The sequence below is a fragment of the Azolla caroliniana genome, unplaced genomic scaffold, assembly GCF_043228905.1.
Source record: "Azolla caroliniana isolate FFs.n. ecotype wild unplaced genomic scaffold, voAzoCaro1.0.p SCAF_118, whole genome shotgun sequence".
Lineage (NCBI taxonomy): Eukaryota > Viridiplantae > Streptophyta > Polypodiopsida > Salviniales > Salviniaceae > Azolla > Azolla caroliniana.
Window position 1 is genome coordinate 61,423 of NW_028230553.1, and position 15,784 is coordinate 77,206.

The 15,784-nt window shown below is 37.2% G+C and overlaps 2 protein-coding genes across 3 annotated transcripts; one reads left to right on the forward strand and one right to left on the reverse strand.

Annotated features, from left to right (window-relative positions):
* The first annotated feature begins 60 nt into the window (after nucleotides 1-60).
* LOC147849229 (pentatricopeptide repeat-containing protein At2g13600-like) lies at nucleotides 61-2,359 on the forward strand. The gene has a single exon (XM_087337749.1). It carries the CDS (start codon nucleotides 245-247, stop codon nucleotides 2,195-2,197), a length of 1,953 nt encoding a protein of 650 aa, XP_087193875.1. The 5' UTR covers nucleotides 61-244; the 3' UTR covers nucleotides 2,198-2,359.
* A 643-nt stretch (nucleotides 2,360-3,002) lies between these two features.
* Nucleotides 3,003-12,822, reverse strand: LOC147849230 (uncharacterized). 2 transcript variants are annotated; one of them, XM_087337750.1, is made up of 15 exons: nucleotides 12,750-12,822; nucleotides 9,550-9,646; nucleotides 8,916-9,024; nucleotides 7,911-7,994; nucleotides 7,759-7,820; nucleotides 7,511-7,550; nucleotides 7,248-7,424; nucleotides 7,071-7,139; nucleotides 6,816-6,989; nucleotides 6,303-6,398; nucleotides 6,115-6,225; nucleotides 5,972-6,051; nucleotides 5,407-5,697; nucleotides 5,228-5,321; nucleotides 3,003-3,495 (listed from the first exon to the last, which is right to left on the reverse strand). In XM_087337750.1, the coding sequence occupies exons 1-15, from the start codon at nucleotides 12,808-12,810 to the stop codon at nucleotides 3,193-3,195; spliced, it is 1,848 nt and encodes a 615-aa protein (XP_087193876.1). In that variant the 5' UTR covers nucleotides 12,811-12,822; the 3' UTR covers nucleotides 3,003-3,192. The 2 variants fall into 2 exon arrangements, with proteins under 2 accessions (XP_087193876.1, XP_087193877.1); XM_087337751.1 differs by lacking the exon at nucleotides 12,750-12,822 and adding an exon at nucleotides 12,614-12,632.
* Nucleotides 12,823-15,784: the final 2,962 nt, after the last annotated feature.

Consider the following 15,784-nt stretch of genomic DNA (forward strand, 5'->3'; position numbering starts at 1 on the left):
TGAATGCTGTGAGGGAGAGAGAGAGAGAGAGAGAGAGAGAGAGAGAGAGAGAGAGAGAAAGAGAGAAAGAGAGAGAGAAAGAGAACAAACAGAAGTATTTTCTCTTCAGGTCACCTGGACCTTAGAAGAAGTAATGGGGTGAAAGGGTTTGAAATTTAAGGGTTATTATTTAGGATTTAGGGTTAGCATTTTATGGCTTAGGGTTTGAGATTGACGGTTTTGCTTACGCTGCCTTGACCAGGGGATGGTAGTTCTGTCTTCTGTTGAGAATCTTGCCTATATATTAAGAAAATACTCACTAGAGCCATATAAAACCAATGGTTTTCTCCTTTCATTTTACCCTTACCTTCACCAATGTGGCAGAGCAGCTCATACATTGCTCGGAAATCAAATCATGGAAACATTTGGCCAAAATGACTTCAAAAAATTGGCCTCTCCGAATGAATTCTGGTATGATTCACTAATAACTAGTTATATACAAAATGCGCAATGGAAAGATGCTTTTGAACTATGTGTGAAATTGCCTTTGGGTTCTCTATTACATCTAGATGAACGTGCATTTGTTTTCTTGTTGAAAGCATGTGCATCTGTAAGACAGGCAACATTTGGTTGCAGAATTCATGCTCATCTTGGTTCGAAGGAAACCAATATTTTCGTTGGAACTGCGCTTATAGACATGTATGCTAAATGTGGTATGCTTGAAAAAACACGAGATATCTTTGATAAACTTATTGATCGAGATGTGGTCACTTGGAATGCTTTGATTTCTGGATATGCCCAGCATGCATGCGGTGAAGAAGCTCTCGAATGTTATGAAAAGATGCAAGTTCAAGGTATCTCTCCGGATTCTGTAACATTTGCTTGCACCTTGAAAGCATGTGGAAGCATTGGAGCGAAAGTTAAAGGAGCACAAATACATGCTGATGTTGAAAGAAGAGGATTATTTGGTAATATCATCGTTGGAAATGCATTAGTAGACATGTATGCGAAATGTGGGTCACTTACGAAAGCACAAGATGTGTTTAACATGCTTCCTTTCCGTAATGTGGTCTCATGGACAGCATTGATTGGAGGATATGCACAATATAATCAAGGTCAAGAAGCATTGAATTGTTTCGAACAAATGAAATCACAAGGTCTCTCTCCAGATGCTATCACATATGCGTGTTGCTTGAAAGCATGTGGTAGCCTTGGTGCTCTAGACATAGGTACAGAGATGCATTCAGATATTGAAAGACAAAGGTCGTTGAAAAGAGGCCTTCTGGTTAGTAATGCACTTATTGATATGTATGCCAAGTGTGGTTTTCTTGTAAAAGCACAAGAAGTGTTTGACATGCTTCCGATTCGCGATGTAATCTCTTGGACTACATTGATTTCAGGTTATGTTCAACAAGATCAAGGAGAAGAAGCCATTGAATGTTTTGAAAAAATGAAGGTGCAAGATGTATTGCCAAATGATGTCACATTTTCATGTATAATGAAAGCCTGTGGAGCCATTGGAGCACTAGACAAGGGCAAAGAAATACATGCTGAGATTGAACAAAAAGGGTTATTGATGAGAAGCCAACTTATTGGCAATGCTTTGGTTGACATGTATGCCAAGTGCGGCATGCTAATAAAAGCTCGGGAAGTGTTTGAAAACCTTCCTGCTCGTGATGTGGTCTCGTGGACTGTACTAATTACAGGATATGCTCAAGTTGGAGAGGTCAACAACGTTCTTGCCATCTTTGATAGAATGCTTGGTGAAGGTACCAAGCCAAACCTTGTTACATTTGTTGGCATACTTAATGTATGTAGCCATTCAGGTCTTATAGATATGGGGCTCTCATACATTGAAGCAATGAAGAATGAGTATGGTTTAACACCGACTCTTGAACATCATACATGTATAGTTGATATTCTTGGACGTGCAGGGCAGATAGATAAGGCTGTGAGAGTAATGAAGAGAATGCCATCATATCCTAATATTGTTTTATGGTTGACCATACTGGGTGCTTGTAAAAAGTGGGGGAATGTGGAGCTTGGGAGCCATGCTTTTGAACAAGCATTGCTATTGGATGAAAAGGAGACGTCGGCCTATGTTTCCATGTACAACATCTCTATTGAATTCAGCATTCAAGCCAATGCTGAAGAGGTGGAAGCAATGAGATTGACGGGAATAAAAATGGAAGCTCCAAATATGTTGTTTGTGGATTAATGAGATTTTGAATGTCTTTCAGTGGAGTGTCAGAAAAAATTATGAATCCTCACCAATACATAACAAAACTGGTTACGAGTTACATGGTATCCCTATCCCATTCATACTTATCATAAACAAATAAAAGACACCTCATACCTTATTTGTTTAAAAAAATCAATGTAAAAAGGCAGTTTAATGCATCTGATCTGTTGCAAGTATCAGAATAGAACTAAATCTTATTTGGCTTCGAATTTAAATGGTACTCAACCAAAATATATCTTATGGAAGTTTAAAAAAAATTGTGAACTTGGTTTTTTTGTATATATTTAGTAACATGATATTTCCATAGAACTTGGACTAAACAGGAATACACTGCAAAATAAGATGCTTAGATAACAAAGCAAAATAACAAAAACATGGATACCTCCCATATAACTGTGGTTTTTTTTATTGTGTGATAATATCCCATGTGAACAACAATGCAAACTAACCCAGATGTGTCCATGAGAATAGGAAACAGACAGACCCAGCCCTATTATCTCCTTCATATCATATATATTTCAAGTGCAAAAGATATGCATTATCCTTGTTATCAACCTGCAATCTTCCACTCTTCTAGTGCACATCTCAGGTTTGACATTCAATAATTAATAGTTTTATGTACAAGATGAGTGTTAACAAGACCTTTACTGCTGGAAGTTGCCAGAAAACAGTTCCAAGTTACACAAATCACTGCAGCAATAAGGAAAGAATCTAATAATGATTTTTCCCAAAAGAGGGCTGAGTCTTCTGCCCAAATTCTTTTATGTACAAGATGGGCGTCAACAAGATAGATTACAAGACCTTTATTACTGGAAATTTCCAGAAAACAGTTCAAGTTACACAAATCTCTGGAGAAATAAGAAAAGAATCTAATAATGATTTCCCAAAAGAGCTGGGCTGAGTTTTCTTTCCCAATTTCTTTATCATATTTCATGATTCTAATGTACATGGAAAAACAGCCATGATATAAATTACAAGACCTTCAAAACTGGAAAATTGCCCAAAATTGCTGCATCTGTAACCAAACAACTTTTGCATATCTCCGCAGCAAGAAGAATAGAATCTAACAATGCTTCTCCAAAAAGAGCTGCTAAGTCTTTTACTCCTCTCCTTTCAACATCACGTGTTGTTATATGATCAATTGCTCTTGTTGTAATTTCTTCTTTAGAGTCAGAGCTGGCAAAAACTAGCCTAAGTTGCTTTCCCTCTTTTATGATAGAATCCAATAATGATATCCGACCAATATTAGAGCCATCATGCAATTTTTGTGCCACCTGAAATAAAGCTCATCAGCCAAATTTACTTTATATAATAATCTTAGGTTGATACTGATAATAGCTCACAATGAACATATAGAACATAAACGCTGTATACCATTTGTATTTTAGAGAAGAGAACATGAGGCGTGGGATTATGTTGGCTCCTTTCACACTATGACAGGAAGAGAGAAACACATGCTGTTTGAACCAGATGTCTCACAATTCAAAAGACTCATTCACCCTGGGTGGCAGAAGAAGCAATCTCGTGTTTTTTCCTCTACCTACTTTGTGATTCAGTTGAAAAAAACCAATCCTAAAAAAGTTTCGGGGTGGAAGATGAATAAATTTTCTTTTCATGGCTTGTTTGTGTATAGAGAAGAAATTTTCTTTTCATGGCTTGTTTGTTTAATCGTTCGAGTACTATTGTGGTAGTCTCTGGCTCCAACAAGCCCCAATTCCAAGGAGCCTTCAATTCTAGCAAGCATTATTTCACATAAAAGGGAATTTACAAGAGACAAACCACAAAGAGGTTTTAAGTCTTCTTACATGGCATCACGCTCTCCTTGGTTCAGGGCCCCCACGGTCCCGCTCGAATAGCACATTCATGACAACGCCAAAATGGCTTAAAAGAGATCACATCTTAAACTGTTGTCTCATCTTTGAGAACAACTAAACTAAATGTAACTAAATAAAAATACAAGTGACTAGAGAATCCCAATGTCTACACATGTAAGATTCTCAAGTAAAAAATATTGCAATTTTTCCATCAAAAGATTGCTAGAAGAGAGAGTTCTCCAAAGTGAGGGAAGCGCTTCCAATGGCAGGAGATAATCACCCTTTATCAATTGATGACAAGGGTGGTGAGATCATGGTCCATGAGGCCAGGGCCAATGTGCATGACAAATTGCTATTGTATATTCTCACATGTTATTAACAAATGAGTTTCATGCTTAAGCCTTATTGAGGCACTAATCAACTTCTTGGTTTAGATAAGCACTTAAGAGAGGAGAGGTGAGGAAGAGTCTGCCTACATATAGGAGTTCTGTCTAATCAAGATATAGGAGTGTTCATAGCTTGAGAGTGCTTGACAACTCAACCGTTTCGCAAATGAAAGGGTATTCAATGATCTGGCCCCTACATAAGAGAAAGAACTCCAACCAAAAGGAAGATGTGCACTTGGTGTAATAAACCTAGAGACGAATCATGTATGCCTATACACGAGGGCCTGATAATAAATCCATCCTCCGATGTGTAGAAGTGTAATTTATAGTGGGCCATATTCCTACAATGAGATGTTGTGGGGCTGATCCATGTTCTCCCATTATTCAATTTAATAATATCCATGTTTCAGCATATAAAGTTGTTTTGATAGCATAAGAGGCTCTTGGAATTGTATATGTGCACATTGTCTTTGAAGAACATTAAGGGCTGCATATTCATGAGAAAGTCCAGCACAGGCAGCCTCCTGGAAGGAGAACCAAGAAAGAGAGGCCATGATATTTCCCATGATAAAAAAGGTAAAGAGATGAGAGAGAGAGAGAGAGGCTATGCCATGATATACATGAAATGAAGAGCAAGAAAACTTTCTTCGACCTCTAAGTGATAAAAAACCTCCATTATGGTGTGAAAGGACCTTATCAGCAAAGACTTAAATGTTATGCCTGGTGATGAAAAGATAATTCTTTTATAGTTTAGATTCAAAGAGGAACGATGCTTTAATTTCTGTAAGCAATGTAAAATTTTATACCTCCACAATTCTTTGATGCAGTCGCATCACTGACTCACAAAGCTGTTTAAGTATTGACATAATATTCCACAGTGCATCATTTTCAGCTTGCAACCTTCAAAAACATCAAGAGCTGTGTCTAAATAACAGCTCTTATTTGAAATAGCATTACCATTTTGAGAATGGATTTCTGAACATACCTTGCCATACCAAAATCCCCTCGTATTCTAGTTGATTGAGAACCCACATCCTTTGACCAATATTTTGATATCCAATAACTAGAAATATTGCTAAGGGCATTTCCCTGTATTTCACTGTGTTCTTTGAAAGACTCTCTTAGAGTTGGAGCCCTGCTCCAACTCCATTTAGCAGGCACACTTCCTTCATCATTACTTTGTGGGGGCATATTTTCAGCTAGTTTCGGTGTTCTATTTCCCACACTCTTACTCCAAGTTGGTGAAAACAGTTGATCGTCTTGATTGGCAGTGTGACTATACTTGATATAGGGTAAAATCCCAAAAGTGTATATGATTTATTATTAATCAGTACTGTTTTAAGAAGGGCAAAATGCCAAAATACCCTCAACTTTTTGGATGTTTTACCAGAATACTCTTGAGTTTAAACAATTATCAGAATACCCATCTGTAATAAATATTTTAAAACTTGGGCATATTCTGGTAAAAACCAAAAATATTAGTGGTGTTTTGAAGCTTCCCTGTTTTTTGATACTATCATTTGCCATTTTGAGGAAAGTACAATACGCACAAGTGCTGTTCCGGTATTTTTTGATATTCTCCCCAAAGGTTTGCAAGTTCCATTAGCACATTTGCTTTATCAGTTGTAACCTAAACCATGAAAAAATTATAAAAAAGCCTTCATATTATAAGCTGCTATTCACATTTACAAACCTGCAAGAGTTGCTTTTGCAATTCAACAATTTGAGATTTTTGAGAGCTGATTGTTTCCTCATTTAAAATGCCTTTTTCTTCTTGTTGAGCTAAGAGCAAAAGTGCGGCTACCTGATCAATAAAATGCAAAGGGAGAAATGATTAACTACCTGATTAACATGATTAGATTATTTTGATGCATATATTACCTTCTCTTGTAGAGCAAGAGCCAATGCTTCCTTGGTTTCCAGAATCTGCAAGTCAGAATCCTGTTCCGATGCATTTCTGCTGCCTTTGTGGTTCTCCTGAGAAAGCAATATTATCAATCCTCACTTGCTACAGAGAACTGTGACCACGCAAGTCTGCAAACACATCAAACCTCTGAAAACAAATCTCAACTTTTCCTGCATTATAGCAGTCCTGTCTATGTTTCGCATAGTGCAATTAACTGTAAATAGGAATAGGGTAAATAGATCGGCTTTCAGAAAGTTTGGCTTGACAACTTTCCTTTCTATTTTCCGTGTTTAGTACAAAACTTTGAGAGCATTATCAGAACGAGTCGTTTCATCTTCTGGGTGAAATTAAATCAACACTGGAGGAGATCAGATATAAATAAAATGCTCAAAAACTATCCCCACCATGGTAATGTTGCTACTGAAAATCTCTCTATGGAGCAAAGCATCAAATGTGATAGTTGAACAATAAATATTTAGAAACATTACCTCAGAAACATCACCAAGGAAGTCTCTTCTCTCAGACAAATGATTGATAATGCCATTTGTCGTTTGTTGCCTCAACTGCAAAGTTTGAGACAATGATCTAGCACATTCTACTCCTTTCAATGATTTCATCATTTCTAGATGTTGATCTTCCACAATCTTTTTTGATGCAGCTGCCTGAGTGAAACAAGAACTGGTATTTATGTGATTGATGAATATCTGGAGGTATGAAAATCAAAATATGAATATAAAACTCACTTCTTCTAGTTCTTTTTCCAAACTAGATATCAAAGCAATAGATGCCTGATACTTTTCCTGTAATAAAGCCTGCATTGAAACATCCAATAGTTGAAGCAGAATCCAACTACAAAAAGAAGTCATAGAATGTTATTAAAAAGGAGAGTAGCAATAATCATATTTGAACCCTTTTTTTACCATCACTATTTCTCCTTCTTTAACTTGACCATATAGAATCTCTAATTCGTTTCCATTATCTCTATACATCCAGTTATTTTGTGAATCTCCCAGCAAAACCATCGATTTTTCATTATAGCCTTCAAGGTGTTCTAATTCACACTCCCTGCTCCGAATTTCCCAAAAAAAATCCACAACCTACATGACAGTTAGTGGATCACAAAACGTGTTTAGCTAGATATTTCTTTTATAACCCAGAACTGATCCACAAATCTTGACAGTACTTTTCTCAGGTTATGAGCCTCAAATGCCAGTAGTTCCATCCTGTACACATGCAAAAATAAATTAAATATATCTGTACACATGACAATTAGATGTATACAGAAGAATAAGCATGCACATGCATACCATTTTATATAATCAGCATGCATGGCTATGGCTGTTAATGGGGTTAATTGATGAAAAGAGATGAATCTATTATAATAAAGTTACAGGGAAAATCTTTATGATTCAATTAAAGACTTTAAGCTACCTGTCCTCTAACTGGTTTACTTTTTCAGACAACTCTTTCTCTCTCATTTGATATGTTTCCACCTAGCAAACATCAATAGAACTTGAAACTTTAAAACAAATCAATAAACTTCATTGCTGGAAGAATATGCAAATAATTTGATATGATCTAACCTGTAAAACAGCGTTGTCCCTCTCCCTAAAAGCATTTGCAACTTCAGTCTGGAAAAACTTCTTATTATTTTCTAGCTCAACGTTCTAACATAAAACCATGTGATTAGTTTTTTAGGACAACTCAGAATTCATAAATAATTAATGCTTACTATTTTTATAAAAACATAGCTCATATTAACACTACATAAAGTTCATCAGAATTTTTGTATGGCCTAATTCTGAAGTAGAAAACCTAGCAGCATAACACAGAGTAAAACTGTTAATGAGACTTAATAATGGGTTGAGGTGATCAGAAAGCAAGACAAACAAGATGAAGAAGAGAAAAGAATTTTGCGGTCACAAAGACATCAAAGCCAGAAGCATCATGGCTCACTCCTACCTGGACTTCAATCATGGCAAAGATGAATTTGGTTCAAGGACTTAAATGGTCAGAGATGTTTGGGGCTGTTTCTACTAGAGATTCATAGATGTAGATAGTCTCCCCTTCAGAGCAGCCGATCAGCAGGGGCTATAAAAAGATAGGTGATTAGTTTTTTGAGAAGTCTCTGTCAAGAAACTCCATGCAGGCAAAATCATCACCTCATAGAGGGATATTGCTCGACTAAGCAGATTATTTGGAGCACTCCAGATACTTGAGGATACACATATTATCAGTGGATACATCATACCATTGCCCAAGATTGGGCATGATCTCCCAGGCAGTTCACTGCAGAGGACATTGATGTCATAAGGCATCATCCTCTGAGAGCATTCCTGTCCTGATCCACCCACATTCTACCTTTCCTAGATATGTATTTATTTATTTTGTACAGTGTATCATCTGTTACGTGTATCTGCGGTTCTTATATCGTTGTAATATGATCACACGTTACTTACATATGGAAACTACAGAGTTTAAATACAATTTATTTTTCCTTTCTTTTACTTGATATCTATATAATTTACATGGATGAAACTTTTGGATTAATGATTGACAGAAAATCAAGCAATGTTGTAGATCCTTACTTTTGTCTCATAAACCTCCTCTAATTCAGTTTGCAATTGGTCATTTCTCTTTGTGCTTTCATCCAATTTCTGCTTACCGACTTCCAGCTCCAGCTTCAGCGTGTTGATCCTGATGTAAAAAATCCAAACGTTCAGCAAAATAGATTGCAATGTATGAAAGCTAATTCCAGCTGTTGTAATGTAGTTAAGGATAAAGAATTTTAATTATGCCCAAACTACAGCAAATGACTAGAAAATTGTGCAGGTCTCCAAGGATTACTACCCATACACATCTTCATAAGCCCAAGTGTGAGCTCAAACTCACAAATTCCCAAGAAAATCAATCCCCAGAAAATGCACAAACACAAACCACTGACTATTACTGAGAACACAATAGAGAGAAATAAACAGCTCTGATCATGGAAGACAGTTATAAAACCGAAATGCAAGGCAAAACAGAACTCTCATGAAGTTGAATAAATGATTCTTTTTCAAGGTAATCAAGTGGTGAAATTCTTCCTTCCCCTTCACCATATTTTATTGGGAAATTAAGAAGAGTTCTTGTCAAAATAGATAAAAATAACATAAATTTGTATTTTCATCTAACACTATAGTATAAGCAAGGAATAAAAAACAAGATAAAACTATATCTAACCTTCGTTCTTGAATCTGAGAGAGAACGTCAGATTTAATGGACATCCCAGATTGTTGCATACATAGTTGCTCAATATCCAGTTGAAGCTCATCACGCTCTGCATTTTATTAAAATTTTGTCTTTTAACAATCCAACTCTTAAATGTATCAGAGTTTAGATATGTCATTGTTTTCTTTGCTTCAATTTTTTTTAAACAAATTTCCCAACTTTAATTTGATTTTCCATCCTATGAATTTTAACTTCTATACAGTAATAAGAACAAATGGTGTTTACTTTCTGCTACCCTTTTCCTCTTGCAATCCATCCTACTCGTTTTCTACCTTTCCATTACAAACTTTTCTGTTCTGTAGGGAGTAGCCTCCTTTGAAATAGTGAGGCGTTTCTTTAAAGTCTTACTGAATACTAATTCACAATTAATCCTTGAATTTTCATAAGAACTCCATGAAGAAGCTCTATTTCATAATACAGTTGAAAAACTACTTTTTCTTTAGTTTGCAAAAATCATGGATAGAATGGTATAAGGCCATCTACTCAAATTTTAAGAAAAAGTTGAAGCTCAGACTAGTCTAGGTTCATTTTTTATTAAGATTGATTCCTATCACTTCCAGATAATAACTATTATCATGTGACCTTTCAAACTTTAAACGTTCTGGATAAGTCACGCATAGAACCTTCACAAATGAAGGTTGAACACTATACGACTATCATTTTGCCTTGCCACAGCATATTACTTCTTTTCCTTTGATGATTTAGTCATGGGATGTTTAACTTGAAAGGTGATCAATAGGGTGTGCTGTTAGATATAGCCAATGATCAACCCCAAGTTTTCAATTTATCCTTAGATGTATTCTTATAGTGCACATTTTGTGATAGCGCCCCAAATGAGTAGTTGTAAAACCTGATCAAACGGATCAATGAGGTGTCAATGTGGGAAACCATAGATGAGTCAGACAGAATATATTTAGGAAAGAGGGAAGTAGGGTAATGGGATCGACTAGTCAGGTCAACTAGAAGTATATTTTATGTTGGCAGGTTAAGATGTACGTAGTCTTCAAGTATGTGCCATTGACTTTAAGATAAGTACTCTATAGCATTAGCTTATATCTAGGTCATATTAAATCACAAGTCAATAGACAGAAAAGGAATATCCCCACTACTATCAACTAACTTGAATTTGACAATAAGACCAAACCACAGAATATAAATATTCACCCTCTTTTTCTTACACTTAGATGTTGTGATTATTATCTGTGTCAACTGACTCTGTAGTCGACTAGTCCAAATCCCATCTAAGGTTGAAGATGTGAGCACACAAGAGAACTACCATTATACACTACTCTCATATGCAATAGAAAGTTTGTATTGACACATATACATCTCTATGAGTGTAACTCTATATGCCTATCTAGTCGATTCTCAATATTTCCAACATAGTATCAAAGCTGAGAGTTTGATCTAGATTAAGTCTATAGAGGTAGTCGTCTATCACCATAGAGTACAAAGACAGTATCAAGGGCCTGATCCACAAATGTTGCAGTTGCTCCACTACGCATTCACCTGCCTCCATTGCCTGAAGAAAAGCTAGATGGAACCAACTACACTCTATGGAAAGTTCAAAATATCCACCATTTTGGATTCTGAATCATTGGAGACAGTCATGCAACCCACGGGGGGAGACCCTATGCCCATACTGAGATTTGATCCTACACACCTTACCACATCAAAATCTCCAAATGTTGCCGTACTTCGAGCCTGGAAGAGAAGGACTGCTGATGCACGATGTACCATTGTCACTGGTGTATGTGACTCTGTACTAACAGTAGTGCAACATACAACCAAGGCACATGAAGCCTGGAGCATACTGGCCAGCCAGCATGAGATCGGGAACTATACAAGGATACAAAACCTTAAAAATGAGCTCGTTGATGGAGCGAAAGCGGAATCCTTTGTAAAAAGGATTAAGGATCTTCAAGATCAGCTGGCTGCCATTGGTGTAGCCGTATCTCCAGAGGATACGGCTCATCGATGTATTTGAGTACTTCCTTCCAAGTATGATGGTTGGTATTGCAACAACATTGAACACTCAAGTGTGATCCACTCCTTCGAAATTTGACGAACTGACTGCAATGCTGCTTGAAGAGGAGCTTTGGCTGAAGGCAAGTGAAGGAAGATTTAGTGTTTGTCATCAAGAGTAAAGGGACATCCAATTGGAACAATGCCAAGAGGATATTGAAGAAGAAGTTTAATGGAACTGCTATTGTGACAAGGGTCACACTATCAAGGATTGTTAGAAGAATATGGCAGATGAGAAGCACAGGTCCAAGTAAGACTTATTGGAGAAAGCGCAAGTAGGCCAACAATGTCATGGATGAGCTTGAGTTCTCGGTCGTGACTTGAGTTCAGACGATACTCAAGACATTGACAACTCGTGGATACTAGACCATCCCGGCATATGACCAGTAACATGACTGGTACAGCTTTTGGACACGTCTACATGAGCTCATCAATGTTGTGGTCAGGAAGAATGCTCGATGTCCAGCCAGAGGATTGGGAAACATCTCCATCAAAGCAACATATGGTGAAGCAAAGCATATCTCTCAACTTTTGGTACTTTCCATTTCTGCACTGACTAACAGGGATCTTGATGTTCGATTCAAGAAGTCAGGTGCAGCAATAACGGATTCTGACAGCAAGGTCATAGGAACTGGTGTAAGGCATGATAATAGGAAAGTGGAATCTTACTTACACAGAACCCTGTCTAAATATTTGCTATACAAAAATCCTTCCATATGTAAGCTACTCCACCCAATACTAGATAGATCCTGTGTAAAGATAAAAAGTCATTTCAGATAAGAATCTCTTAGAAAGTCAGCTCCCTTGGCAAAGAGTTGCGTATGTTATACAAAAGGAGTCCTGTGTTTCTGAGAATTTACTCTAGTCAGATTAAATATCTGTGCATCAAGTGAAGCTTCTTGATATGTTTGCCTATCTATAAACAACAAGTATCCACTTATCTATAATCAAGAAAATAATGCATGACATGCAAGAACAATTAAAATATGACCTTATGGCTTCTAAGTTTTAGGCTTTTCAAACTTCAGAAAAAGTAGAAATAAGTTTCTTAATAATTTCACAGGTAAACTGATACTTCAAACCAAAGTTCACAATACATATAAAGGGAACTTCATTTTGATGAGCACCTCGTTCAAGCTCAGATATTCGTTTTAGCAAAACTGCAAGGTCAGATGAATTTTCACCCATACCTCCAACTTTCTGTAATAGACAGAACCAAAGTCAAATTCAGTAAAATGCTTATTTATAAAGATGGAGATATACAATAATTACATTACGAACAGCAAGTTGTTTTACTGATATTATATATAGATAGATTCCAGAACAACCAATAACTGATTTCGAAAGTACCTTATACATCTCATAAATTTCTTCGCGGGTAGCTGGCCTAATATAGCCATTACGAAGTGGCATCAATCTCTTAAACAACAATTATGGGAGCAATCCATTGTGTTTAGAGTCCAGACTTAAATGTAATGATTTAGATTGATAGAAAAACTTCTAAAATATGAGCTTTAAAGGGTTATATCTTCCCTATATGACAAAAGTGTCCGCGTAACAGCCCTAGGTGCCACGTATTCTGTAATACAAGCTGCCAGCATACTGCCAGCCTACTGCCAACCTAGTATGTAATAAGGGTGGAAGCCTAATTAGCTTCAAAACACTTTATTTTAATAATAGAAGGGTGTCGTGTCTCACCAAGGGATCATTCCTTACCACTGGAGACCATGTGGAGAGTCAAAGACTTATTGTAACATTCTCTTTTTTCGTTCTCTCAGGGCATTTGTACACAAAAACAAGCAAGAGCAACCTTCCAACGCCTCGTGAGGAAGAAGAAGAGATTGTATTTAGCTAAATTTGAAGATCATTTGTATCACTTGTTTCTAGGACAAGAAAGTAAAAGAGCATGGAAAATGTTTAATGAGACACAACCTACCACACAAGTGACGTCACCTCAGGTGTGGCATGAATATGCAAAGGTACAACTATATGATATCTTGGGGCAGTCTCCACTTCCCCACCCACATGAATCCACCTTTTTTACTCCACAAAATGTAGGATGCCATTGATTGGTTACAATTTAGGAAATCCCAAGATCATGATGGATTGGCTGGTGAGCCAATAATCTATGCCCATGACGACATCTTGCTCCCATTGCTAACACACATCTTAATAGAGATGTGTGAAGGTTTCCCTACTAGATGGACGAACATACCATTGTGCGAATCCTCAAGAGTGGAGATAACATGATGCCAAGCAACCATAGGACAATCATGATTGGCCATTACTTGGCTAAACTATATGGTTCAATCCTAGAGTCAGAATTGAGTTTATGACCAAAGCAAAATGGCTGCCATTCAGCAGGACAGACATGCTTTCGGAAGGGGTTCATAACTTTAAATCACATATTGAACCTCAGGATTCTTTAATCTCTTTTTATCTTATTTACTTCTGTTGAAGAACAATAGTACAACCACATAAGCTCATCAACAAAGAACAATCACAACTTTTATTACCCCATCATTCCTATGCATACAAGTCAATCAAGGGCTACACGAATGGGATCCCAACCAAAACATAACAAAGAGGTTACAATAGATCGGGCAATAGCAATTTGTCATGCACGTAGGCCCTGGCCCCACGGACCACAATCTCACCACCCTTGTCATCAACAAATATTGGCCATTATCTCTCACCATCGCAGATGCTTACTTTGCTTCGGAGACCTCTCCATTCTGGATCAACCTATGCTAGCGATCTTTCGAAGTAAAAATTATAACGTAGCTGACTTGAGAATCTTACATGTACCGTTAACAAGATTCTTTAGTCTCTTTTTATCTTATTTACTTTGTTTTTCTTAGTAACATTTATTTATTTTGATTTGTTGTTCTCAAAGACGAGACAACACTTAAGACGTAATCTCTTGTTTAGTCTTGTAGGCCATTTTTGGCCCTTAAAAGACGTTAATCTCTCTCTCTCTCTCTCTCTCTCTCTCTCTCTCTCTCTCTCTCTCTCTCTCACACACACACACACACACACACACAACTCTCTTTACGCCTACTCATGCTTCAAGTTGATCAGGGGCTAGACAATGGACTCCCGACAAGAGACTACAAAGAGGCTACAATAGATTGGGCAACAACAATTTGTTGTGCACATAGACCCCGGCCTTGTGGACCATAGTCTTGCGACCTTTGTCATCGACATATAAAAAACCATTCTCTCCCACCATCATAAGTGCTCCTCTAGTTTTAGAAATCTCTCCATTCTGGATTAACCCATGCTGAAGATTTATCAAAGAAAGAAATTACAATCTATCTGGCTCAAGAACCTTACATGCACAGATAACAGGATTCTTTAGTCACTTTTCATAACAAGAAATATTTTGTGTGTAGATGCCCCATTTTCAACCACGTTCGAAATATGTATGCTACCTTTCCACAAGCTTCACCGTCATTGGACAAACGATGGAGAAAGCTGACACCGACGATTAAGCCAAATGTTGCTCAAACATCAAAAGCATAGGGAATCAACCCTTGCATTAGAATGCAGGATGAAATGACAATCCCACTTCACTGAACTCTTCCATAGTTCTTTACCTTCACTAACAACCGCACAGGAGTCACCATACAATGTGCAAAAGAATGCTGATGACAAAGGGACAACACAAGTACCAAGATATCAGGGACATGGGCCATACCATCACCAAATTATGGAGATAACTCCTTGCCAAGTCCAATCCGCACAAGGACCCACAGATACACTTGTTAAACTTCGTCATAAAATCATCCCACCACAACAACCAACCGTGGACACGGAATCCAATCACCACTACTCTCATGCATGTTACTTATGCATGTCATGCTTATACATATACATAATATATTATTCTACAACAGTTTCCCTTGTGCTGATCTACATTAACACTAGATTTTCTTGAAAATTATATGCATAGAAAAAACTGACTTCGTTTGCGTTCAAAAATCTTGCTCAACACCTAGGCTATGATGATTTTTATCAGTCGAAAAAATGTTATTTTGTCCTTGAGTACTAGTACGTTGTTTTCTCACGATCTAGCCTTTGAAAAGCCTCAATGTGACATAGATTTCCGAAGAACCTCATCACACAGAAGACCTCCAATCAACCCTAATGAGAAAAAAAC